Below are 25,529 nucleotides of genomic sequence, written 5' to 3' on the forward strand. Positions count from 1 at the left end.
ATCTGTTCTTTGGACAAGACTATTCTTCCAAAAAAATCTCATTTCACAATTTCGTCTGTAAGCGTGGATTCAGACACACATTATGAATCCCCAATGTGAAGTCAGTTCTACTCTACTACTACAACATCTGCTGAATATTTGTTCTAATCCACCTACTAACTGCTTTACTAATGGAAGAAACCTATTCAGGTATATAATTTCTAAGCTTAATTATTATTATGCCAGGTTTCAAAAGCAGTAATATTCATACATAAATATATATATAGCAACACATAGCAACTTGAATGCAAAATAGCACCTAAGAAGTGCTCAACAGACCAGACAGAGCAGAAGACTGATCCTAGAGCATCAGAGTATCCTCCTTACCAGAAAGGGTAAGACACAAAATATCTGAAAATCAGGTCCTGATGTCCGGAAGACTGCTCCAAGCACTCAGCAACAAGACGATGAATGACACAGCTAGCCTCAGCTTATGCGTTCAGGCACTGGCGATTCCTGCTTGAAGCCCACATAAGGCCTGGATAGCAAACACCGCTAAAGTGTAAGGGCCCAGCCACACGGGAGAGGGATGGGGCAAAGAAAGGAGCCCCCAGTCCAAATGGGAGCATTCACGCAGATGAGAGGCAAACACCTACAGCAAAGACAACACAGTGCTCAGGAAGGCAGCACTGCACCTCTTGCTGGATTTTGGTTTTGCAGCAAGGATGGCGGTTTAGGAACCCACATGGCAAAGACTACCAGAACAACCGCAAAGGCCCGTGGCCATCAGAACAATTCATCAGTGGAAGACAGTCAAGATGAAAGAGCAAAGGAATGGCAAAGCAGCTTTCTAAAGGTATTGATAGTTCTGAATAATAGACAATTTGTCAGTCTAAGCCCTTTCTGAGAGAGACTGCAAATATTAAAGACACTAATAGTGTATTATCCTTACAGTCCAGCTGAAAGATCTCTGGAGCTTTTTTTTTTTTTTTTTTGATATATACAAAACCACAGCATTAGCTTCTTCACAACCAGCTTGGCACCACTGAAGTGTCATCCTGGAAGGCAGGACAGCAGAGTCACATAATAAACAAACAGGTAAGCAGGCCTCTATATAGCACATGTGTGAGGACAGCAAGGGCTTCAGCAGCAAAACAAACTGAGCTTTCTCCACTTTACTCGCAAGCATAAGAGCTAGCAGAAGGGTCCAATTTTTGTTGATGTTGCTTGTATCGATCACAGCAGAAGTCACTGAAAGGCATCAAGAGAAGCACTGAACAATTCATCAGCTTTCCACAGCAGACAGGACAGTGCTACTGGCTTTGATCCTTTATTTCACTCAGTATTGTATGGCCCAGACAGTCAGTGAGAACAGAAACAGTGTTCACCAAAATGATGTATTTTATTTCTAGCTCATTAAGAAAGAATACTCTCAGTAAGGCCCATGTGCTTCAACATTATTTCCAAGGAATGCAACCAAACGTAGCAAACTCCAGGATGGCCTCTATTTCACAAATAGAGGCAAAAAGGCAAATCAAACTGTCTCTCATACTCAGTGTATGTAGTTTAGAAACATCTGGTTTTGCAAAGAAAGAGAGCACTACTTTATGACAGTGGGTGCTCATAGTCTCAGTTCAACAGAAAGCACAACTGTCAGGTAAATTAAAAACTGAAGATCAGAACAGAATTATTTAGCAAGTAAACTTGTAACTAATAGAGTGCAAATGAGACAAGCTAGAGTTGTTACCCCTTGACAGCATGCATCTTACAAGTCTTGTCTGGCTTTGCAGACACAGTCTGCACCCAAAATGCCTGATGATGTCTCCCAAATACAGAAGCAAATAGAGGAATGCAATCTCAAACTACAGAAATGAAGAGTCATTGATCAAGATAGCAATCAAAACTGTAAAGCGTGAAGGCGTAATCAAGACTACTGTGAAACTATAAGACTCCTCAGATCCAATGAAAAAATGTTAATTTTCTTCTTAAGTTGGTTTTCACCTTGAAAGCTAATTGTTGAAAGAGAAAAGGTCACACTGCTTAATAACATGAAGTAAAGAAAGCAGTACATGCAGATAGTGTCTGACATCAGGTATTAATTACCTTTTTGACAGGGAATCCGTTTATGCTGTAATGTATTACTCCTTGTATTGAAGTATGGCTTAGGATTCACTTACGATAGGTGTCACTAGTGTGTGGACAAGTCACTTTTACCTTACATTCCTGGAACACTGTGTACCAGGTCTGCTCATACGTTTTTAGACACAGCTGGCTTCCTGGCACAAACATAAATTCCTGTGTGGTTTTAAGTGATTAGTTAAAAAGAAATAGTTTGCTGTTTTGATATCAAATTCAAGCAATGCATGCACAACTCTTAAGTTGCCTTTGAGGATGAAGGAAATGTGCTCTTCATCAGTGGCATCTATTTACTAATTATGTTTTGCTCCTACAAAACCCTGCTTTAGCAGTTTACTTAAGGGAACAGACTCTAGCTTTGATTACCAGGGTAGCCGGATCTGCCTCTTTTTGCCCTTGGTTTGCTCTCTTCCTTGACTCATTAACATATCTGAATCAAAGCAAGTGGAAGCAAAAGAAAAGGTGAGAGAAAACTGAACCCAAGAGATTAAAGTAACAGGTAGCTCATAATACTCAGGATCTTCAAAGGAAAGTTAAACACGAAATGAGATTTAGACCATCCAAAAGCTTCTTGTATTCTAGGAATTCTTAAACATTTCTGAAATTATAAGAAGCATTGGGCAAGATCACAGCAACCCAAAGAACCACCTGAGAAAAATACTGGCATTCACTTTTTCAGGGTCTAAAGTTTCACCTTGCACAACTTAAAACATGATGCAGAAGAATATAAATGCTCATATAGACAGTTGCCCAACATCACTGGATGCTGAACTTCACTTGACCCAGAAGAGGTAGAGCAAACATTTTACCAAAAGCTTCCACACAAAAGCCAGGTTCTCCACCACGGCATCTGGTATACCCTTTATGGAAATTCTGTTTCTTAAGACACAAACTAATTCTTCCAACTGGATACCTACATTAGTGACAGGAAGCCTTGCCAGTGAAAACTGAACCTTCATAAACATAGAGGACAACCATTACACAGCGATGTGTCTATCTGTCCATTTGGGCAGCCTGTACTGCAAACGAAAGATGATGATTTCCTGCACCCTGTGATCAACTCGCCAGAGCAGCAACACATGCTTTTTTGAACACTTCATGAGAGCATTACCTTCAGATATTTACTCTAATATTATGTTATGGTTCACCATTGCCTTATCTAGGAAGAACCAACATTGCTTCAGTCTGAATTCCATGTTGAATTTGACCCAGGTTAATTGTTATTGCTGGCAATCTGCTGGCTGTGTGGTAGAAGCCAGCTGACAACATGACAACAGCTTCTTACATAAATTGGTGTGATGCAAATATATCAAAGCCAAGGACTGAAGGCATAGAGACCCAGACTCTGCTTTTTCCACTGGAAGTCATCCCTGCAGAACATTGCCCAAATGTGCCAGAGGAAGCCTGTGTCCTGCCAGTTCAGGACTCGTGGGTCAACAGTATTCACCACAGTTCCTAAGCATATGCTTCACCTCAAGATGTTTTTAAACTATTTCTAACTTCCAAGTACTCTTTACTGCACTTATTTCTCAGTGATGATTTAAAATAAATGTTTATTTTTAAATCATATTTGACATTTTGTTAGGTACACTGGAAAATAAGCCCATTCCCACATATGCAAAAATAAGGAATTAATGAGGTCTGGCAATTATCTTGATGGAAAGAACCAAGTGACTTAGTTGAACATACAGAGGTTTACTGAAAAAAAAAAAGCCTGCTCTAGTAGTTAAAAAACAAACGAAATTGCTTCTTATTGATTTTAATTTAGGTTGAAACACTAGCTGTCTCGCCAACAAAGCCAGAAATGGAAACAACTATAAATGAGTACAAGATGTGATAAGATAGACAGATTCTTAAGCAATCTAGTATAGAGATGACCTCCAGTTTAGACAGTAGTTAAAATATGATATCATATGTATGGATCAATAAGCAAGTTTGCATTTGTCTCAACTCCAAAAGCTGGAAAGCTACGTGTCTTTTTTTTTTTTAGTTACTCTAAAATGTTGTCCAATTAAGCTCTACTGTTTTTTTCTTAGATCCTCTAGATTCTAATTTACAAATAAAATCAAGAGAAGCAATTAAATGTTAAGTACTATCAGCATGTTTCCCCAAGTGATGCACATGTGCAACGGAATAGAAGTAGTCCAATCTTGCTACAGAAGGCCAGGTTACAAATTGAAATACATTTGTATTACCATTACTCGCAGGCTTCACGCTCTAGCAAGTAACAACACTGGGCACCACGCTCCCCTTCTGTGCGCGGCAGAGGCTCTTTGACCACGAGTCTCTCATAGGCTGCAGCAGCTGCAGATGCGCTTTACTCCTCCAGTCCCCAGGGCAAGCACGGACACAGAGCAGAGGCAACCAGGGGCTTAGGGTGCGCAGTAAGAGTATGTGCAGCGCAGAACAACGCTGGAAGGGACTTTTGGTGATGGCCATCTAGCCCATCACTTTAAAGGCTAGTTAAAACCTTCCTGGCAGACTGCCTGGTCACTCCTCCTGGCTCTCCGGGCAGCATGCACTGCCAGGGCTTGCCTGGCTCATACCGCACTCTGTTCTCCTGAAGCACGTGAGAAGTATCAGTATCGATCAAGCACAATTAAGTTTATGATCCTTTCAGCATGACAGAACTTGATCCAATATTAGCTGATCAGGTCTTCTCAGTGGTTTTTGGTGAAGGCTCTCACATTTGGAAGATCGGGCTCCCTCTGTACTTTAGTCATAAGGACCTCTCCACCTTTTCATCTACTTTCACAGACACCAGCCTCTTCCCAGACAGGATAATATTAGCTGGGGGAAAAGGGATTGTTTTTCCTCATTTGGTGCATGGTACAAGTTTGCTCAAAACAAACACAATGAAGGTGGAAAGCTAAAAGCATCCAAGGGAGGCCACAGTAACAGAGCAGATCTTCTAAATTCTTGCAACTATCTCAATATCCAGTCCCCCCACTGCATCCAGCAGCAGAAGACAATGAGGACGCTACAAGAAACACTTTCTACCAAAAACAGCAGCATGAGTAATGGTAACAGGGTGAGGGAATGGATGGGGAGAAAACACATTCCTAAGAAATCTATTGCCTCCTTGGGTTTACATCCAAATCGTAATCCCCACTCCAAGCTTCCGGTGAAGCTCAACTGTTAGCCACATCAGTGTTACCACACAAGGGTGATAACTGTGACCAGAAGGTCACAGTCATGTTCTGGAGCTGTGTGAAGCTTTCAGTTTACAATGCTTAACAGAAGTCAAACCCTAAGACACCCATTTTAGATAACTCCACAACAGGCACCTGGACTATTATGGGATGCACTGACTGCTACTCCCTGAAAAACTATTGGGCTACAAAAGGAAACGAAAAAAAAACAGAACAAAAGATGTATCTAAGACACTAAGATTGCAGAGGACTTAAGTCAAAAAGGCCCGTCTTTCTTTCTATTGCTAAAATTGCCACTATAGTATTCAAGTCACATAAAAAAAGGAGATCCATTCAAAGAGTTTATTTTAATAAAGTTAAAAACCCTAAGAATTAGTGATCCAGGCTACATCCACTGAACAGAAGACTATTTTGTTCAACACTGACTCCAATAACAATCTAGAAGTCATACGAGGCAAACAATCAACATGAGCTTTCTTGCTGCGGCAGAAAAATAGGCCACTGAAAATCCTTGGACAAACAGAAAGGGCAATAGTATTGCGCATATATGATGTGAATAAGATCAGTGTTCAGATCTGGCGTGCACCTTTCTAAAAACAAGTTGAAAAAAAAATTGGAGAAAAGGCAAAAAAGATTGCCACAAAAATTATTCAAGGACTGGATAAAATCTGATAGCAAAAGGCTTGTGGACTTCAGGTAACTGAGTTAATCAGGACATTGTGACATGGTTTTATTGTAGTGTGTAAGTAACAAAGGGTTAGGGTAACAAAGTATCAGAGGGCTCGTTAGTAGAAAAAAGTGAAACAGATAAAAGATGACTGTTAAAGTGGCTGTATATTTGTAGTTTGAGCTTCACAGCTACAGTGAATAATTCAAACAACCACTTTTTTGGTGGTTTATTTATTTTGGTAACTACTTTATTCAAGGAATAGAAGTTGAGTATCGTTTCAAAATGGGCATCAAACAAATAATTGCTTTTAAAAAAACCTGACAGCTGTTGTCAGAAAGCCTCACAAATTCCTTTGCAACAGCCACAGCTTTCGTCAAAAAACTAGGTACAACCCAACAGAATGATTCCAAGAACTTATACACATGACAAGCGTCCCTCCACAAAGCCAGAATTTTAGTGGAAAGACTGGCCACCTTTGCTTCACAGCAAGCAGAATCAGACAAAGAGGTGGTTTTGCATTTCACCACACAGTAAAAGAAAAACCCTCCAAGAAGCATAAAGACAGTATCAAAACTGTGCACCTTTGACACAAAGCCAGCCTATGGAAATATTGAAAAGAACGTGCACAGTCATTTTTCAGAATAATGTCATGATGAGGGTTATGGTGCAAAACCTCACCTGATGAAAGCTCCCACAGAAACAGTAGCATCAATCGTGCTATGACAATTTGCAGCAGCTGAGGACCTGCCATCGTGTCAAGATAAAACATTATAAACTTGCACATTTTGCACCCCAGGTTTACAAAGATAACAATGAATTAATTCACAGTAAACAAAAGAGAATCACTTTACAATGCATAAACAATGTAGTAAGAAACAATTTAAAAAGTCACAGTTTCTGAAACTGCTGTCACTGAGCCCATACTTTTGACACTTACTTAAATAGCTAAAACTGCACAAAGGTGTTGCCTTGGAACACAAACAGTTATACCGAAGCCATATAATCTGATGCAAAACCCCTGGGCAAAGAAGAAAGGAAAAATAAACAACTAATTTTAGAACCTGAACACTCCATTAGCAATTCTCACCAATTAAAATATGATGCAACTGCTGTCAACAGGCAAATTTTAGTTGTATTTTAAGCATGGATTTAAATACAAAATACATAAGCTACTGCACTATAAGAATAATAAGTAAACTAGTTGCAAGTAGTATGGAGGTCAACAATAAGAAACATTCGACTGGTTCTCTCTGCCTACCTACTAAACGGATGCAATGTCTAAGAGACAGTCAGGCTGCACAAACCCTCATTTCTACTTTGACTGCAGTAAATCTATACCATAATCTCCAAAAGTCTGAAAGCACCTTAGGAATCAAAATACCAATGAAAGTCTATCGAAAATTTCATCCCTAAACTCACTTGTGATAGCAATGTAGATCTGTACCTAATTATTTGTAAGCTACTAGGTATCTTTATTGTCTCAACTTGGAGTTTCCTGGGGGGGGAGGGACGACATGGACACAAGAGTCTCATGCGGAGGTCCACTAAGCAGAGGCTTATATAAACATACATCCATCAAAAAAAAAAAAATCACTAAACTTGCTCTAAAAAACTCTTAGCCAAGACTTATTTATTTTGAGATGTGTATTACTAACTTCACTATCTCCTAAGACATAAAATGAGTTATTTTAAAATCCAGAAGGGGAGGAAAAAAAAAAAAAAAGAAAAAAAAAAGAGAGGGCACTGGTCCTTAGTGGTGCAGGGGTTACTTCACAGACATCCTTGTTTTAAAGAAATGGAAAGAGGCCCAAAGAAAGTAACTTGCCTACTGTTTCGGATCAGCAAGGGTCAGGACTGAACTGTTTCTATTTACCTCTGCAGTAGAAAATGGCTTATCCAGTACAGTGGCACAAGTGATTTTACCTTCATATCCTGCTCATTCAGTGTTCACCACTTGTTACAGTGAAGTCTTCTTCCACTCTGGGACAACTAACACTGCTTTTCAACCAGTCTGACAAACTGACCAAGGAACTCCAGGTCTAAGACTGCAGACTGCTAAAAAAAAAAAATCCAAATTGTAGATGCTTTTATAGGAGTAAGGAAAGGGCAAGGCACTGCTTTGATTAAAGCAAGTACTACAGCATTTTATGTGTCTCTTACAAGCCTCCTGCAAGGACAGAAGACGGAAAGAGTGAAGCGTGGGAAAACTGAGCAACTGTCCGCTTTGCCTGCGAGGAGTTATCAGATAGCTTTCCTTTAGTGTCAGCAGAATAAACCGACTCCCAACAGAATAACTTTAACAGCACTCTGTCAGGGAGACAGGCACATTTTATTTCAAAAAAGAGAACAAAACAGCTGCCACAAGACCAAATAACATCCCACATTTTGCTCCTAAATACCAGTGTAGCTCTTCAGGGCTCAAGGTCTCATTCATTACGTATCTGCAAGCAGAGAAAAGGAGTTTTCAAAGCAGCTTTCCTAAGCTAAGCATCCAAGTCTCAAAACACCTAGATTTTCTTTAGAAAGGCCTCCATGCTCTGAATGCAAAGTCCCTCAAAGCAGGCACTGGCACAGGATAAACATATTCAGGCATCACTGCAGCATTTATGCATAGAAAAACTGCAACACCCACGTCAATTGAGATTTTATGTGTCAGTACTGCTGGCAGGTGCACGATGCGGTCAAGTTTTAAGTTCTAGAAAATGGTTCATCATTATTCAAATGACTTGATAATTAAGAATGCTAGTACTTCAACTCCCAAGCAAACTTAGAGATGCATAATAAAACCACATTAAAAAAAACAAGGCCATGTACTAACTGATTTTACTTTAACCATAGTTCACTTGAAGACTAATTCAAATTGCCGTAAGGTGAGCCCATTCAGTGTAATAAAAACATATCTTACAGTGATTGCGTGAACTTCTTAGTTTCCCTACCGCCCTGTGCCCTCCCTCCTCCTCCAGTCAGCTGGGGAGTTTATTCACCACCATTTCCTTCAGCTTCCCATGAGTACTGCTAGCAATCAGAGAAAAGGAAAAATGAAACAGCAGCAGCAATACCCATGGAGTATTACAATATCTTCACTGCTGTGCTTGCAGTCTGCACCCTCATTCATCTGTTCATTTTCTGGGTGGGAAGAGCCTCTGTTTAGGCTACAAATATGTGACAGCTCAAGGCATAAACCAGGAATCCTGGCAGCTGTGCCTCAAAAGACAATGGTATATTGAAAGGCAAGCATTTGAAGATATGACCAAGGTAGCCCTGATTCATCTAAGAGTACACCTGTGCTCACTGAAGTGGGGCAAGATCACTTTGGAGAGCTGTACCACGTATTAGCAGCATTAAAAGAAAGAAGCCAGTTTGACTTGCCCCATGGCAAGTAATGTGGATGGGTATCTGTAGCCTACAACATGGATAACATTATTATCAGCACTACACAAGATCTAGAGTAATGGAAAAATTAACAGCAACCAAGGATCATTTTTCTGTGATTTTTTTTTGTCTAAAGGTTTATTTACACACAAATGTAAAAACTAGCTGCTTTCATCAAAAGTTATTCTCTGGCTGGGCATCTCCAGTTGGCCATGCCCCAGGTTTCTCTGCTTAGTATGAAAGCGTGCATTAATTTGCATCTTCCTTCTTTGCTTTGCTTCCAACCCCTGCATGTCTCTACAAAGCTGATACAGGCCAATTCTTCCTGGGAGTAACTCTGGCAATCAAAGAAGTCACATTCCTGTCAACCTGGTGCAAGAAGACGCAGGTCCACAATTTTCACTTGAAGAAACACTGACAGGAGCTTACCTCATGAAGAAGGGAAAAATTTGTAAAGATATTTAGGCACCTAAAGCAGCAAGCAGTACCCAGAAAGGACACATAAAACCATAAATTAACCCATTTGGTACATATCTGCGTCCTCAGGTGACTCCATATCTTTTAAGAACACTTGTCTCTACTGATGAGATTCCACTTCCTAAAATACTTTAAAATTGTTGTTTAGAATTGAATTTTAAGTAGGATGGCACGTAAATATAAGTAATTACAATTTCGTCAACACACAGGAGCAACTCTGATCTTTAAAAATGGAAGGACAGTAACTTAGGCAAACAGAAATTAGTCTCATTTTTTCATAATTTCTCAGATTAAAGTTATATATTAGCTAAAGTACAGTGTTATTACTATACCCTTGGGCTTCAGAGACGTCATGCCACATGTTCATTTGGCTGCTGTTCATTTTTAGCAGCAACCAAATGATTAGCATTTTTTCCAAGGACAGTTGAGATTAATAGTTTTAAGTAATTTCTTTAATTTAACCATGAAACTCGAACATTGAAATTAGAGTCAACGTTAATAACATTTTATTTCAGAAAACTCTAAGTATGTTTATCATCAGTCTTTGAGCACTGATCATAAGATGGATAGAGTCCTCACTGTTATCTGTCTTTTCTGTAATTGGAAACAAACCCCAACTATTAAACTTGCACACCTGATAACAGTACAGCTTTAACTGAGTGCACTTTAACTTCAGATACCACTTGTCCTTGCAAAGGACCAGAAACTGGGAGTGAAACCATCACCCTACTGAAATCAATGGGTGGGTTTTGGTGATTTTTAGGGTACCAAGCAGGACATTTTAGACATTGCAAACACCCCAATATGACTGAGGGAATTCCAGCTACCCTCAAACTGCGTTCCTTTCTTTTTTGGATATACTGAAATCCCTTCCTTCCTTGATGCCTCTTTCTCCCTCCCCAACTTAGGAAGCCTCTTACTCTGGCTGCTAGTGCAGACAGCTCCTGTGAGTACTTGAAGACTTTTGAAAGCTGTGTCCTGGCTCTGTTAACCACAAATCAGCTCCTGTAAACCTGCTAATGGATAGCGAAGCTCTCCCTTGAGTTCTCCCCCCAGAAGCACACCAGCAAGCTCAGCTCTTACAGCCTGGGAAGGCTCACTTGACATTCTTTATCTGCAAGGACTCCATTAGCAACTTCCCGTAACGTAAACCATATTTTAAAAAGGCACTGAAAATAAGGGATAATTAAAATGTAAGAAGTGTCATCTTCATAAAAGCCACAGGACTAAATAAAGTCTTGGAGGGCCCTCTCCTGTACATTCCGTATTTCTCTACGTGCACAACGCACCTTCCTCTGTAAAATCTTTAATAAACAAAGCCAGTCTTCTTTGTACCTTTAAAAACATCTGAAGTAGCATTTGATTAGTTGATAGGGAAAAGCTCCTAGTATATTTTTTTCCTCCAAGCAGAAGAGATGCAAAAGATAATGCAAAATTAACTCTCAACTCAGAACCATGAAGACTCAAAATCCAAAAGCGATTTACAGACAGTTACCAGGTCAGCAACAATTTGATCCATTACCAGAGCCAATCTAGATTTAAGAAAATGACTTTCATTTATGCATCTAGCCTAAGAAAATGCTAACAATTGTCACTCCTTAGATGACAGGATTGTCACAGCAACAGCTAAGAACTGCACAAATGTGTACTTTTTCCTTTACAAAAAAAATATTTACCCTCTCTTGGCAAAGCACTGAGAAACTACGTAGTAAGGATATCACAGTAATGTTAATATTTATGTCTTACTGATTTTTGGTACTGTGAATTTAGATTAATGAGCAAACAGACCCCATGGAAACAACCTCTCTTACCTTGTCTTAGTTTGATTTATTAAGCAATGCAATTACCAGTGACAAGCCCACAGAGAAATGCACTAAACATTTCAGAAAGAGCAAAACCTTACCCACATATTTTTTGTGCAAGAATGACTCCTTCCTCTTATTGCAACCAAAGGAACAGCAACAAAAATATCTACTTAAACAACGAAAACCTATTACAATCCTCCTAACAAAGGAATACTGCAAAGATTTATTTTCTAAATGGTTCATTTATCGTTGCTGAACAAAGAAAAAATAGCCTTTATTTTTCTTCACAAATTAAAGTGATTTGCAGGGGAGAAATTAAATAGGGACCTCTCTTTCATTTAAAAAGAGCTAGATATGAAGCGGAAGGAAGAAAGATGCTTGTAAATTAACACATAAAATAACAAATACCTTAATTCTCTAATCCTCTCTCTAGAAAACGCTATAAAAAGGTACTGAAACATTTGTGGCAGATACTAAACGGTTAATATCTGGCCGGGATTCCCCGCCAACACAAATTCCGATGATTTGCCATTGGATGTTGTCAGCACCAATGTCCTGTCATAGTCCACTGAGATCCTCCCTGCAGCTTTCCTGCCTCGGGCATCTCTGATGTACCGGATCAGAGTCTGGAGCGTCCCCGTTTATCACGATGTTTCACTTACCACCCCCTTGCACGCACACACACCAGATATTACTACTTTTCAGAAGAAGGCATAAAAGAGTAAGCAAGTCACTGAGGTCTAACATGGTAGCTCTGTACAAAAACTAAATGCATTAAAGGCGTTCTGGAAAATACCTTGCTTTCCAAGTAAACCTTTAGCAATGAACGACCCTGAAACATTCCGAAGTGTTACACAGCTGTTTTACTGCTTCTAGCATTACAGAGTTTATCTGCACACAGAAAATGTCCATAGACGTACCACCCTCTGCTTGCATTCGTCTTTATATTCAAACCATAATGCAAATATTATCTGGTTCAAACACCACTGATCTAAATCAGCAAGTCGTACAATACTGTCATATTAAACCTACATCATAGCTTGTTTTCCTGAAGCGTTCCTGGAGCCTGCCTTCTAGATGTAATTACTGTACAATATATATCAGAACCAGAGAGAAAGGCTTCACTCTGAGGCTTGAAATTGAGAAGAAATCAATACAAAGAAGATAAATGTTTCTTCAAGAGCTGCTCTCTCCAACTTATTTTCTTTTTGCTTCAAATCATTTTACCATGTGAAAAGCTGCTGGAAGGACTGGGATATGAAGGGTCTATCTGCTTATAGATAGAAGTTTGGGGTTAGAAAAAAAGTGTATTTTAGGAAAAAAGGAAAAAAAGACACAGAAGTGGAAGTTCCTATAAAGCTTCCAGAATTTGCTTCTTTTTCACACTTGCACACCCGGATGCATCAGGAGCCCACAGAAGGGACGGGAGGAGCCGCGGGGCGAGGACCTCACGGGGTAAGGGGGCTCGCCCTGCCCAAGGCCCCTCACATCACACCCACCCCACCTAGGTCACACCCCACCGCGGACCCCACCGCGGGGCCCCCCCGCCCCATCAGTGCCAGGAGGGGGGAAGCCCAGGAAAAAGTAGATAAATAAACCACTTTTGGGGCGTGCGGGGGTGCTAAGCCGTTTTCAGGAAGATCCTTTCAGCCGCAAATGCGGTGAGGGGCACGACAAAAAAAGAAGCAGCCCGCTGTGCTTCAGAGCTGTCTTACGGGGGGCGGCGAGCCGCGGGGCCCGCGCTGCGCGCCGGCGGAGGGACGCGGGGCGGGGGGGCGGAGGGGGGCGCGCGGCCCCGCGGGGGCGCCGGCGGCACGACAGCGCCCCTGGCGGACGGCCGGGGGCACCGCGGAGGCGGCGGGAGCCGGAGCCCCGCGCGGGCGCTGCAAGTTCCCCCGGGCCGGGGGCGCTCCCGGCGGGGGGGGGGGGAGGAAGACACGGGTCCCACCGCGGGGCGCGGAGCGGGGCGAAGGCCCACCCGGCCCCGTTATGCGCGGCCCCTGCATTTCGGTGGGGGGCGAGGAGCCATGCAGGGACACAAGCCACGGGGTGCGAAGCGGGGGGTGGAAAGCACGGTGGGCGCTGGGTGCATAACCCCTCTCCCACGGGTGCGGGGTGGCGGTTGCACAGAGCCAGTCCCGGGTGCGGATCGGGCGCGCAGTTCCGCGCTCCCCCCTCCCCCGCCCTGCCAAGGTCAGCGCGCCGGCACGGCGAGACACCCACCGCGGACACGAGTGGGGTGGAGAAGGCAGGGACCCCCGCGCACAACTAAGTTTTTGGCGGGGGACGGGGGGCTGCAACAAGGGATCGGAGCGCGGAGTCACGCTCCCTTCGGGGCGGCGGGCGGCAGTTCCGCAGCACAAAGGGGGCCCCCAGGCAGCCCCGCGACAGAGGGCAGCGCACAAGGACCCCCTCCGCCCGCCCCACGCCGTCGGGGGCTGCAATGCACCGGAGAGAGGGGATACCGCGCCGGGCGCGCGGAGCCGAGCCCATGCACCACGCACGGCCCCACTCGCGGGCAGCGCTGCCCGCAGCCGGGAGGGTGCTGCGGAGCTGGGGGAAACCCAATATTGGGGCCACCCGTGCAAAGGGGCCCCCGCAGTCCCTGGCGCATCCTCCGCACTCGCAGGGTGCCCCGCCGGCACCCCACGGGGGTCGCGGACACGTGTGGCGGAGGCACCGGGAACCCCCCTCGACCGCCGCGCTCACTCACCGGGGAAGCACACCACATCATGGAGCACGGAGCTGGTGATTTTCAAGAAAAAGATCCACCAACACGGTTGCAGTAGCCTCCGCATGTCCAAAGCCGCACATCGAAAGGGGAGAGGGGCTAAAATAATTAACACACAGGCGGGGGGAAGGAAAAAAAAAAAAAAAAAAAAAAAAAGGAAAAAAGACAAACTTGTTGAAAATAAGTTTCTCCCCGCACCCCTCTTCCTGCGGGAGAAAGCGGGGGGCTCCTGCTCGCCTCCTCAACGGGGAAAAAATCCCACAACCGTGGGGCAGGGGGAGGAAAGAGACGGCGCGCCGGCGGGGCGCGGGGACCCCCGCGCGGCACAGCGCGGCGGGGCGCGGGGCGGCGCGGCTCAGGCGGGCAGCGGCGGCGGGGCGCGCGGCATGCCGCGGACGGGGCGCTCAGAGCCGCCTCCGCGCACGGGCGGGCGGGCGGCGGTCAGCAGGGGCCCCGGCGCGCTCCATCCTGCCGTACAGGAAGTGGCGGGCGAGCCCGGATCCTGGCGGAGACTTTAAAGCGGGGCGAGGGAGAGGGAGAGGGAGCGCTGCGCGGCGGCGAGGCGAGGCGAGGCGGCGGCGCGCCGGGCGCCCCGGCGGCGCGCCCCCGCCGCCCTTAAAGCGGCCGCGGCGGCGGGGCGGGGGCGCGCGCGCCGCGGGGTCCGCTGGTGTGCACGCACCCGCACCGCTGCCCTGCGCCCCACCGCGCCCCGCGCACTCTCCGCGGAGCAGCGGCGGCGCCCGCCCCTTTGCCTGCGGAGTGTGTGTTGGGGGGGGGGGGGGGGGACACGCTGCCGGCAGCGGCAGGTTTGGGGGAAAGTGCGCTATTGAGCCGATGTAATTTGCCGTTTGTAATTTCGGATTTTGCACCCTTATCCAAGCGGTATCTGTCTGAAGTTACTTGTGTCATTATGCCGCCCTCGGTGCGTGCTGCCTGAGGCCGGGGCTTGCTGTTGGGTGTCCGTGTCCCCCGTGTCCCCCCCCAGTTGTGTGCATTATGTGTATTGCCAGAGGTGTCCGTGCCCCCCCGCGAAATCATCAGTTCTCCGTCCCCTTCAGCACTGTGTATCACACTGCGTATTGCCAGAGGTCCCCCACAAAATCATGCCGCCTTTTGGGTTTTTTTGTCTAATGCTGTGCTGGGTATTGCCAGAAATTCTCACCAAAAATCATACAGCTTTTCTTCTCCCCCAGTATTATCCATCATTTTGGTATTGCCAGAGGTTCCCCCACAAAATTGTACAGCTTTTTTTCCCCCCAATACTGTACTGGGTATTGCCAGAGACCCCCTCTGCCCCCCCCCCCAATCACATAGATTTTTTCTCCCCCAGTAATATGCATCATTCTGGGTATTGCCAGAGGTCCCCCCCAAAATTGCTGTTTTTTCCCCCAGTATTGTGTATTATACTACACAATTCCAGAGACCCCCCTCAAAATGAGATAGTTGTCTGATATTTTTGCAGAGTCAGGTGAAGCCTGTCCCAAGGCATTCCGCATCCAAATCTTGATCCACAGCCCCCCTCCTAGCCGTCCCCCCCCCCCCCCCGAGTGATTGATAACTTTGCACAGGAAACAGAAACAGAAAATGGTGTGAATTCAGGATGAAGGGATGGTTGCTTGTACTTGGCATTTCCTGGCGGTGCTGTGGTCTGCTGCTGCTTAAATTTCATTCAGAAGTAGTTTTTGTCTGTTTCTTTGGTAATTATTTCCATTACAGGGATTCTGTTTCAAAAGGGAAAGGGTTTGGCAGGGGTTTATCAGTGTATGCTGTGCTCAGCTCTGGCTCTGTCATTTGCTGTGACCATCTTCTCTTTGCTTACCTGCAAACCTTCCACATCTGTGGTGTTTCCAGAGGTGAGGAGATGGGTGGCAGGAGGAGGAGCAGAGTAGGAAAATTCAGAAGTCATATTTATTCAGTGGGATGTCTGATTTTCTCTCCCCCTGCCTCAACTTAGGAATCACTAGAGCAGAGCCCTCAGGGCTTGGGTACTTACTACTGCTGCGCTCTGACTTTTCTGTAAGAGGCTGTGGCTTTGTGTCCATCCAGGTTTACCCCACGCAGCAGAGAGTGCCAAATCAGTGGATTACACTGCAGCCAAAGGGCCCCTAATTAGGAAGCATTGCGTTTTCATAGGCTTTCCTTTGACTTTCTCTCCACATCCCAGGTTGTGCCTGCCAAAAATTACAGTTGGAAGTTAAAAGTGCAGTCCTTACTAGGCAAAACTGTTTATCCCAATAGGGATTTTACCTGTGTAAGGATTTAAGGTCTTGATTAGATGTTCTCTGCCCTTGAGGGCAGTACCCTTTGGACTGGGCAGAGTAGAGAAGGCGCTTGCGTAAGGATTTATCTAAAACAAAGCAAAAAATTTATAGGCCCTGAAGAAAGTTCTTATCCAACTTACTGTTCATTAAGTCATTTCCCAAAACAGCTGGAGTTTGGAGGTTGGTTTCAACCCTCATAAAAACAAAGATAAAATTTTAAGAGCTAAATTTCCGTGAATTTTTTGTTCCTATGAAAAACAAAAAACAAATCCCCTGACCTTTTGGATTCTGCAGTGACATTTGTGCTCAGTTACTTATTGGGCTGCCCCAGAAAAACCTGCAAAATATTCCCCTTTCAGCAATCAATTCCTAACGTTACTGATCTAATGCAACAGATAGATAGGTAGGCAGGTTCTCCTCCATTACTGAGACTTATCTCTTCAAATGATGGCTCCCTGGTATTGTAAGTGGCAATCTTAAAGTGAGTTTCAACAGGTCTCATTACATGAGAAAAGTTATTAAACACTACTGCAATCTCACAAAAGAAGAATAAAAGGAATGGTTTTTCTTCAAAAAGCAGTTTGCATCAGTATTTTTCTCACTGATTCAATATCCTTTCCAAAAGCTGTTAATTACACCACTTTATATTTAAAATATATTTTTACATTGGTTTAGGGTTTCCTATCCTGGAAAACGACAAATCTGAAACTGCCCCCATATCTTGGAATTGGAAGAATTTTACATTTTCCATCCTCAGAGCAAACATGCAAGTGAGGTATAAAATAATACATAAGCAGAATACTGTCTCTTGAGGAGCACAGATGACTTCAGACCCCTAAAAGCTGCTAAGGAAGATTTTAGAATGGCAGTGCTCCCATCAAAAACCGCAAGTGTTCAGGCTGGATATTCACAACAGTCCCCTCAGGTCTGAACTTCTAAAAACAAATCTGTAAAACCCCAGTGTCAGCACGGACAGCTTGGTTCAACATGCTGTGGTACAACGTGTACAATGACCCACTTTTCCTGGAGTGGCAAATCAATCATTGCATCGTCACACATCAGTTTAGGAGCCTTAGTGACGGAAGTACCTTTGTTTCACATTAGCAATTTGGGTGGGCAGAGAAATGGAAAGATGTATGATGGAGATCCAGAGAACAAAATTAAACACAATTAAATGAGAATCCATTTCCTGCAGTATCTCTTTGCCTGCGGCACACTGTCTATCAACAATACACAGGTACAAATTGGCCTGGAGATGTATCTTTAACTATCCAAACAGGAAAAAAACTGCATTAGCAGCATGCTGCTCTGCCGGACTGGTGCCATGTGACTGGAGAGCGTGTACATTAGATAGGACAGCTGATTCTTTCCCAATGACTGAAGTACTGTAGTGTGATTAAAATAACTGCTACTGTATGGAGAGATTGTAAAGGGATATAATAATACAGTGCAGTTAAACCAGACTGATGGGTGTTCTACAAATCTTGCAATATTTACCGTTAAACATGGTGGGCGCTGTCAAGGTGAAAGGAATAGGATCAGCATCTCTGGTTTGCATGGAACAGTGAATAAAAGATAACTTTTATCTTTTTTTTCCTCCTGTTTGAACAGGTAATATTTTTACGCTGCCTTCGTCAACATATGGGCATCACTCCTGGGAAAGAAATGAAAGTCTGTTAATTTATTTGATCAGACATGAGAAATAATAGAAAACTAAAACGAAGACTCGCATTTGTCATATGTTTGAATTACTGGAAAGCTGAAGAAAGCAGAAAAATATTGCAAGGAGTTCAAAGATGTGAGGGTTTATTGAATTAGAAAAATATTAATAGCATTAATCATTTCCAAAACAGGCTTCTTAACATCTAGAATGACTATATAAAGGATTGGGGAAATAAAAATAAAAGAAAAAAATCAGATATAGAAAGTTACACTTTTTTGTGTTTAGAAAGAAAGGGATGAGTTTTCACTGATTTACATCCAGCCAGCCTCACTGGAATGGTTAACCTGTGGGGAAAATACCAGGTGAGGATCTAGCCCTGAAAGGATAAATCAACGTGAAGTACCTGAGAAGAAGCTACAGTTCAGATTATAAGCAATGTGAGGTATAAACTTCCAGGTTAATTCAGCAGCCCTAGTTTCTGTCTAGCTTTGCATAGAAAGGAAAAAAAGATACTGAACATGGAGTTTCATAAATTGTATTACTGCAGAGTTACTTTCTCGTAGCCTCAGGACAGATGCATTCTTCTCAGAGTGTGCTGTGAGGCTTTGAAAGTCTTAACAAGGCATCTGAGAACCTGCTGAGAAACAGAGGTGGAGGGCAAGCAAAGAAGCTGTGAGGGAAAAAAAAGAGGGCTTTATTTCAATACAATCATAGCAATGAGCTGAGTTGTTTGATTTATGAAGACATAAAAATAGATTAACCCAGAGAGGCAGGTAAAGCAAAATGTACAAAAAATGTTGATGGGTAATGCAAACTTTAGGTAAAGACATACGTTGTAGCTCAGAGATTACTGCAAGTATTGTTAGGCTGCGCATCTGTAGCACTATCAGCATTATATGAATGAGGGTATCTGAGCACTGACTTGAGTGACACTCCAAGATGTCCCAACTACGCAGTGTCCCACAGGGTTTTGCACAAGGTTCTTTTGGAAGACCAATACATTTATTTTCTTGTGGTCTATAGAAGGAGCCTCCTCCTTGGAGTACCCTTAGGCTAAGTCATTCAGAACAGACACTTGGTCACATGCTGAAATACCCACTTGAAAGCTTCATCTTAATCTTGAAGTCATACAACTCGTTTGTCTCCTGAAATGGCCTCAAAATGACTGTGTTTTGTAAAAACGTGTGTTAGTAAAGGGCACAGTGGAGGGTCAGACTGATCAGCAATGAGTTTCTCTCTTTCAAAAGCAACTGTAGTTCAGAGTCCTGTGGTATGACCTTGCTAGGGCTGTAAATGTGTGTTTAATTCACAAATCCTCTCTTGTTAAAAGAAAAAAGAAAAAAAATCTATTATCAGTGTAGCAGTGAGCAGAGCAAGCCTGTTAATGACTGAAGCTGAGGGATGAGCATGGAAGACCCAGCTCACTGTCCTGCTTGTCTGTTACCATGCAAGTAGCTCACCAGGAATATACTGTCTTTGCAGAATTTAAGGTGGAAACTAATGAGACAAGAGACATATGAACTTTCATTGTTGGTGAAAAAATTGTTTACAGATTTCAATAACATTTGGGTTCAATGTAAGTCTTGGGAACATCAGTTGCAGGAAAGCAAAAATCCTTTTGACTGGGAAGGTTCTATCCAGCCTCGATGTTTTTAACACTATCATGCAGCTTGCCAGTGAGATAACTGCAACTCTCAGTAGCTTTGACATGGGATGTGTCAAAATTCTGCCAAGGCAATAAGCAGCTGAGTTAGGCGTGTGCAGGAGTTTGTATGTGGTCTGGTCTTGTGGAGCCTACTGTGCACACACAAATGTGTCCTGAGAGCCCTGGAGCAACAGCAGCCAGCCATTGGAACCATCCACACGAAGCAAGTGTTTCCAGAGATGGACCATTTTTACTGTTTGCTTGAAGAACAGGGTGGCAACCTAAAATCTAAGGGCATGGTGAGTTTTGTGAGGAGATCATGAGGAAGGCCCTAAACTGCTCTCAGGAACATTTCATAAGAAGCTGAAAGCTTTGCATGACTTTGAGTCTGGAGGATGTGGTCACCCTCTCATGATCAAAGCACTCTTCCCAAAGTGTTTGGCTGGGTCCATGTTTCCTCAATGGTCTAAATATGTTTACACAGTCGAGATAAAATTATCTTAGTAAATAATAATGGATGGATGAACTGTGCACTCTGTGAGGCCTCTAGTTTTCCTTGCTTGGCCATTGATATCATGTAATATCGATGAGAACCCAAGGAACTTCCTTGAAAGTATCTTGAGGTCCTTCATAGGAAAGTTGACTCAAGGACAGGCAGGATTTGCAGGCAGCATGAATTCAGGCTGAATATAAGCTGCTGTAATGAACAGCATGGGTGCAGTGTGCTTGACCTAGACATATTATAGACACAGTTAATATGAGCAATCTTCTTGTCTCTAATAACCTCAACTTCCAGACCCCTTGTCTTCCAGAGGACTCCAGAAAGCAGTATCACAATGGGATATCTACTCTTTTAAAGGCCTCATGCATTACAACGACCAAAACATCAGACTCCATCTTTTCCCCTATAAGTAAATCGGTGAGAACGAATAAATTTATTAAAGGTGGAATTTCTGCTGTTCCTTTCTCCCTGCTTTCTGCCATTTCTCTGCTGCTTTCTGTCAAAGCAGTTAGTGCAACATGCTCCTGCCTTCCTGCACGGATGTCAAAAAGATGTGCCAGAACCTACTTGTGAAGGGTAAAGTCACAGGCGTGCAATGGTCCCAAGAGGGAGAGGCAATAATGGCTCTGTAACAAGACATGACCTTCTAATATAAACCCATTGCAAATGGTGTCCAAAGCCAGGCCTCTGAAATTGCTCCACAATGAAGACCAATCAAGCAGACTGCAAAAATACTTTCCTAGCCAATCCCAGGAGAGCACTTTAAGGCAAAAAAACCTCTCTTCTATAAATAGTAGAACGAGCCTCCAAATCTGTTTAAGGAAAGAAGAGAACGTTAAAGAGGAACATTTGCCAAACCTATGTTCTTTCAGAGATGCACTCTTTTTGAGTGCAGGTATAAGATAATGTGCAAACTTGTATGTTCTGGCTGCCTTTTTTAGTTGGTAATATTTTACAACAGCTTGTACAGATGTGAATAATTACATTCCAGAAATGAATGCAGCCCCTGGTGGGTGTGTGTGGGGGGGGAAGGCCTTGACAGAACAAGGGAAGAAATAACATTTGTGTGTTACAGGGACAAGTAATTCTTACTTTATTTTGGGCCCCGACTGTTGCAATAGAGAAATGCAGGTTGCAGATTGCAGCATAGTTCTATCTTTGCCATTCCTCTCTGGTTTCACAGATCTGTGTGTGGTTTTTTTTTTTTTTCTTATAACATTATCAGTTACTCATCTATGGGCTTGTGTGAAGCACTCTGGATTTGAGTGTGGACAGGCAGTACGTTAGCTAATATTCCATTAGAAAGGGATTCCATAGCCAGTGCCCCAATTAAATGAAGAAATGTCAGTATTAATAAACCTTCCAAAGAAAGGGATAAAATCAGATACCCACAGTGACCCCACAGACATGAGTGCTAGTCAGATCAATACGTACCCATAAACACTGATGGAAATATCTAAACAACAAAAACATATCTAGGCCACTGAGATTTGGCAGTACAGCACACCCATAAAGTACCCTTTGTTTCTCCAGTTTTGCTTTCCATTCCCTTACTCTCCAGCCAAAGATGAGTGTCATGAGCATGAGCTACTTGTCTGCAAACAGTTTCTTGCTGGAGTTCATCCTGTCTCCTCTTGATGCCTGGTCTAAAAAGGGTTTCTTGGAAGTGTAAAGATGCTGTCCAAAAAGTTGAATAAGCAGTAATCCAAACCTCTGCCAGTTTACATCCCTAATGCAACTGAAATGATTTTCATTCATCTTTTCAATTGTCATCAAATATAGATCCAATGTAGCTGGGCACAACTCCACTGACGTAAATGACTGGGCATTCACTTTCTTGGAACTACACCTACTTGGATCCAAGTCAAGGTTTTGCCAGTGCAAGGAGGGATATGACCAAATACCACAAAAATGCAGTTGTTACTTTCTACAGTGTTTTGCTACTTTGGAAGTGTTGCAAGACTGTGCCCTTATCTTTTCTACGCAGATTTCATGTTCATGATGCATATCTTTGTGCCATCAAGGTCTGGTGGTTACAATGCACTGTGCTTACAGCTACGGTATAGGAGGGTTTAAAACATTTTAGAATTTCAGCATCTGTTTTGTGTTGATTTCAGGAGGAGAATGGGAAAAGAGCATGCCAAGTTCCAGAGAACAATAAACACTTTGGGCCAAATTCTCCCTTCATCTATGCTGGTGTAAATCTAACATCTCTTCATCCAGCCGACAGGTAGATTTGAGCCAGTATAATATAGGGCAGAGTCAAGCCCTTTAATTTGGAAGAACACAATTGCTTCCTCTGGCCCATGCCCAAGAAAATATATTTAAGATATACAATAGATAGAACAAATTTTAATTAACAATTTTTTATGGGGGTATTGGGTAAAAGCATCCCATTCCGGGCTGAAAATGGGCCTTTCAGAACTGAGCCAAAAAGGGGAATGTTTGTCATAAATGACCTAAGGAGGAGTACAATTAAAATGTGTTTAGAACCTTGAACTGTTCTGTTAATCAACATGAACTTATAATTCCAGGTTTTAAAATAACTAATGACGTCCAAATAGATTTTAGCATCTATTAAAGGTATCATCTTAAGACACATTGTTGGGGAAAAAGGAAACTGAGAATAAAGTTGTAAGACTAATTCATGGTAAAGAAATATGAGACTTCATAATTCTTCCCAAAGCATCACAGTTAGTAAAATATTACACTTCTTTTCTACAGCAGAAACACAACAGAACAACATTATTCTCTAGCGGTCAACATTAATTGCAAACTGATGGCCACTTCTGAACATGGGAGTCTTCACTGGGCCACATTTAATTATGTTAACTGCTGACATGTCAGCCTGCCCAGCTCTGGCAGCCCCACTAGTTGAGCCGCTGTCAGTGACATCAGCCAAAGCAGTCGTACCACACGGGGGAGTCTCTCTGCATGCATGGAAAAGTTCGTGTTTCATAAATCACTCACTTTGAAACCTGATTTCTCTGTACTGCAGTTTTGTCAGTCTGTCTGAGAGAAAACATAAGATCTGCAACACTTGGCAGGGCAAAAACCAAAGCCTAAACCATGATGTTTCTATTAATAAATTACTTATAAGTAAGGTGGAGAGGATTTTGTTGGTGGGGAAATCTGTGTCAAGCACGATTCTCTTTATTAAACACTGTTTAAGCCACCAACTTGCCTGGTATTTCCATATAAAACACTAAGAAAATTTCAAGAAATCTCAGTCATCAGGTAATAAAATACTACAGATTTTATTTAATCATTTAGGAAAGCAGAGGGTGTGGCAGGTTCATTCATGGCACGGCCACACGTTATCTCAGCACAGCAAAAATGGAACAACAATGCCGGTGGAGGATTCAGCCATTTCAATATCACATTTTTCATTGCAATGTATAGCGTAGCCTTCTATCATATAGTTACAGGAATAATGGGCATGGGCCACGGTGTGGGCAGTCTCTGGGTACACCCGTCCTGGGATTTAATGAGCCTCGTATCTTGACAAAACACACCTTTCAAGAAGTATAGACCATGAGCAGTGGACATACAGCCTGAAAATCATGTAGCATATCTTGAAGGGTGAACCATCCTCATTCCCCAAGTCCATCTCAACCCAGAGGATACAGCAGTGATGAAGCTCCTGAACAATGCACAAAGGGAAGTGCTGAAAGATCTTTCAAGGCGGCACAGGTTTTCTAGCACTGCATCAGACCATCCTAACAAGCTTTCTCTTGGAGTTTTATACATCATTCTTATGACCTTACCATGCCACGCAGGAGACTTTCTTTGCCAGCTCATTGTTACCTGCTACTAATACAGACCGCTGCAAGCACAATATACTATTATCTAGCAAAACAACATGTACTGGCAAACACTGTTTAGTGAGTATTGCTACCAATCTGAGAAAGCCAGGGTCACTGCTGAACAATACCAAAAGAGGTCTCACTAGCTTCTTCTCCCTCCTCCATTGAATGAGCTGTTAATAGACAAGCTGTTATAGAGAAAAAGAACTAAATAGTTTACAGGCTTACATTTGAAGGCCTGTGAATTGCATTAGCGGAGCCAGCTGAGTGAGAGCCAAGGCAATCTCCCCACGATTGTAGAAAATGTGGCATTGAGGCATGTGGAGGCAAAGGAAGAATGACAGTGACCAGGTTTACAATATGCAAAGCTGGAATAATTGCTGCTTTCTGTGGCATAGAATTTTTAGCTGAATTATGATATGGAATAAGCATCTCCTTTAAATGCACAAGTGTGCGTGTGTGTTCATATTTTAAAACTTTCTCTCTTTTATGCAAATATTAATTTACACTCTTTGAAGTTGACTTTTAATTTTTCCCCATTGGACCTTTCCCCCTCATACCCGTCTTTCTCTACTGCAGAGGCCACTCTCAGTACGAGCAATGACTCTGGGTTTTTTTTATTGCTCACTGTTTTCTTTGGGCCTAGCAGTTACGAATAGGAATGTGAACCACTTCCAGTTCAATTACCTGGACAGTAATTTGGGATCAGTGGAACCAGAATGTGCAGCTGAAAAGTTTTTGGGACTCTCCGGTCCCAGTCAAGAGACTGACAGAGTTCTTTTTAAAACTTCTTTCTGTTCTTTAACTTTACCAGAGACATAAAAGTTTTGAAAAACAGCAGAACAAGAAAAAATAGTAATAGAGAAACAGCAAAATTGAAAAGTAAAGAAGGAGCCCTCAGATCATTCATTTTAAGACATTCAGTGGCAGAAAAGAATGAAGGAAAGATGAAGGAAGGGACAGTGAAAAAACAGCCACCACTGAACAATGATAATTCAAAATTTCTAACTTTGAGAAAAGCTCAGAAACTTCTAAGGGGTCAGATTTTCACACAAAAGAAATATTTTGGATCAAATATAATTTTTTAAAGTTTCAGGTTAAGGATTTCAACCTGCTTACAAGTTTCCATCTTTATATTTTCCTCCCAATTTTATACAGTCTTTGGTTAGAAACAAGACAGGTGACGTCTCTAACCCATTGTTGCAGTGACAGCAGTCTGAAATACTGCAGTAAGAGCTGAGGTAGCTGGTTTAATGCAGCCCTTACAAACAACCTGAGGAGATCAGGCGATTGCTGAGAGGATATTCAGCAAAGTATAGCAGTGGCTTTT

At 42.9% G+C, this 25,529-nt stretch overlaps 1 protein-coding gene across 1 annotated transcript in view; it reads right to left on the minus strand.

The window, feature by feature from the left end:
* PTPRG (protein tyrosine phosphatase receptor type G) overlaps positions 1-14,554 on the minus strand; it is a 415,889-nt gene extending 401,335 nt beyond the window's left edge. The window contains exon 1 of the mRNA XM_075158716.1: positions 14,305-14,554. Coding sequence (XP_075014817.1) covers positions 14,305-14,389 — 85 coding nt within the window. The 5' untranslated portion in view covers positions 14,390-14,554. The remainder of the gene's footprint in view (positions 1-14,304) is intronic.
* Positions 14,555-25,529: the final 10,975 nt, after the last annotated feature.

The sequence above is a fragment of the Calonectris borealis genome, chromosome 10 (assembly GCF_964195595.1).
Source record: "Calonectris borealis chromosome 10, bCalBor7.hap1.2, whole genome shotgun sequence".
In the NCBI taxonomy this organism is placed as follows: Eukaryota; Metazoa; Chordata; class Aves; order Procellariiformes; family Procellariidae; genus Calonectris; species Calonectris borealis.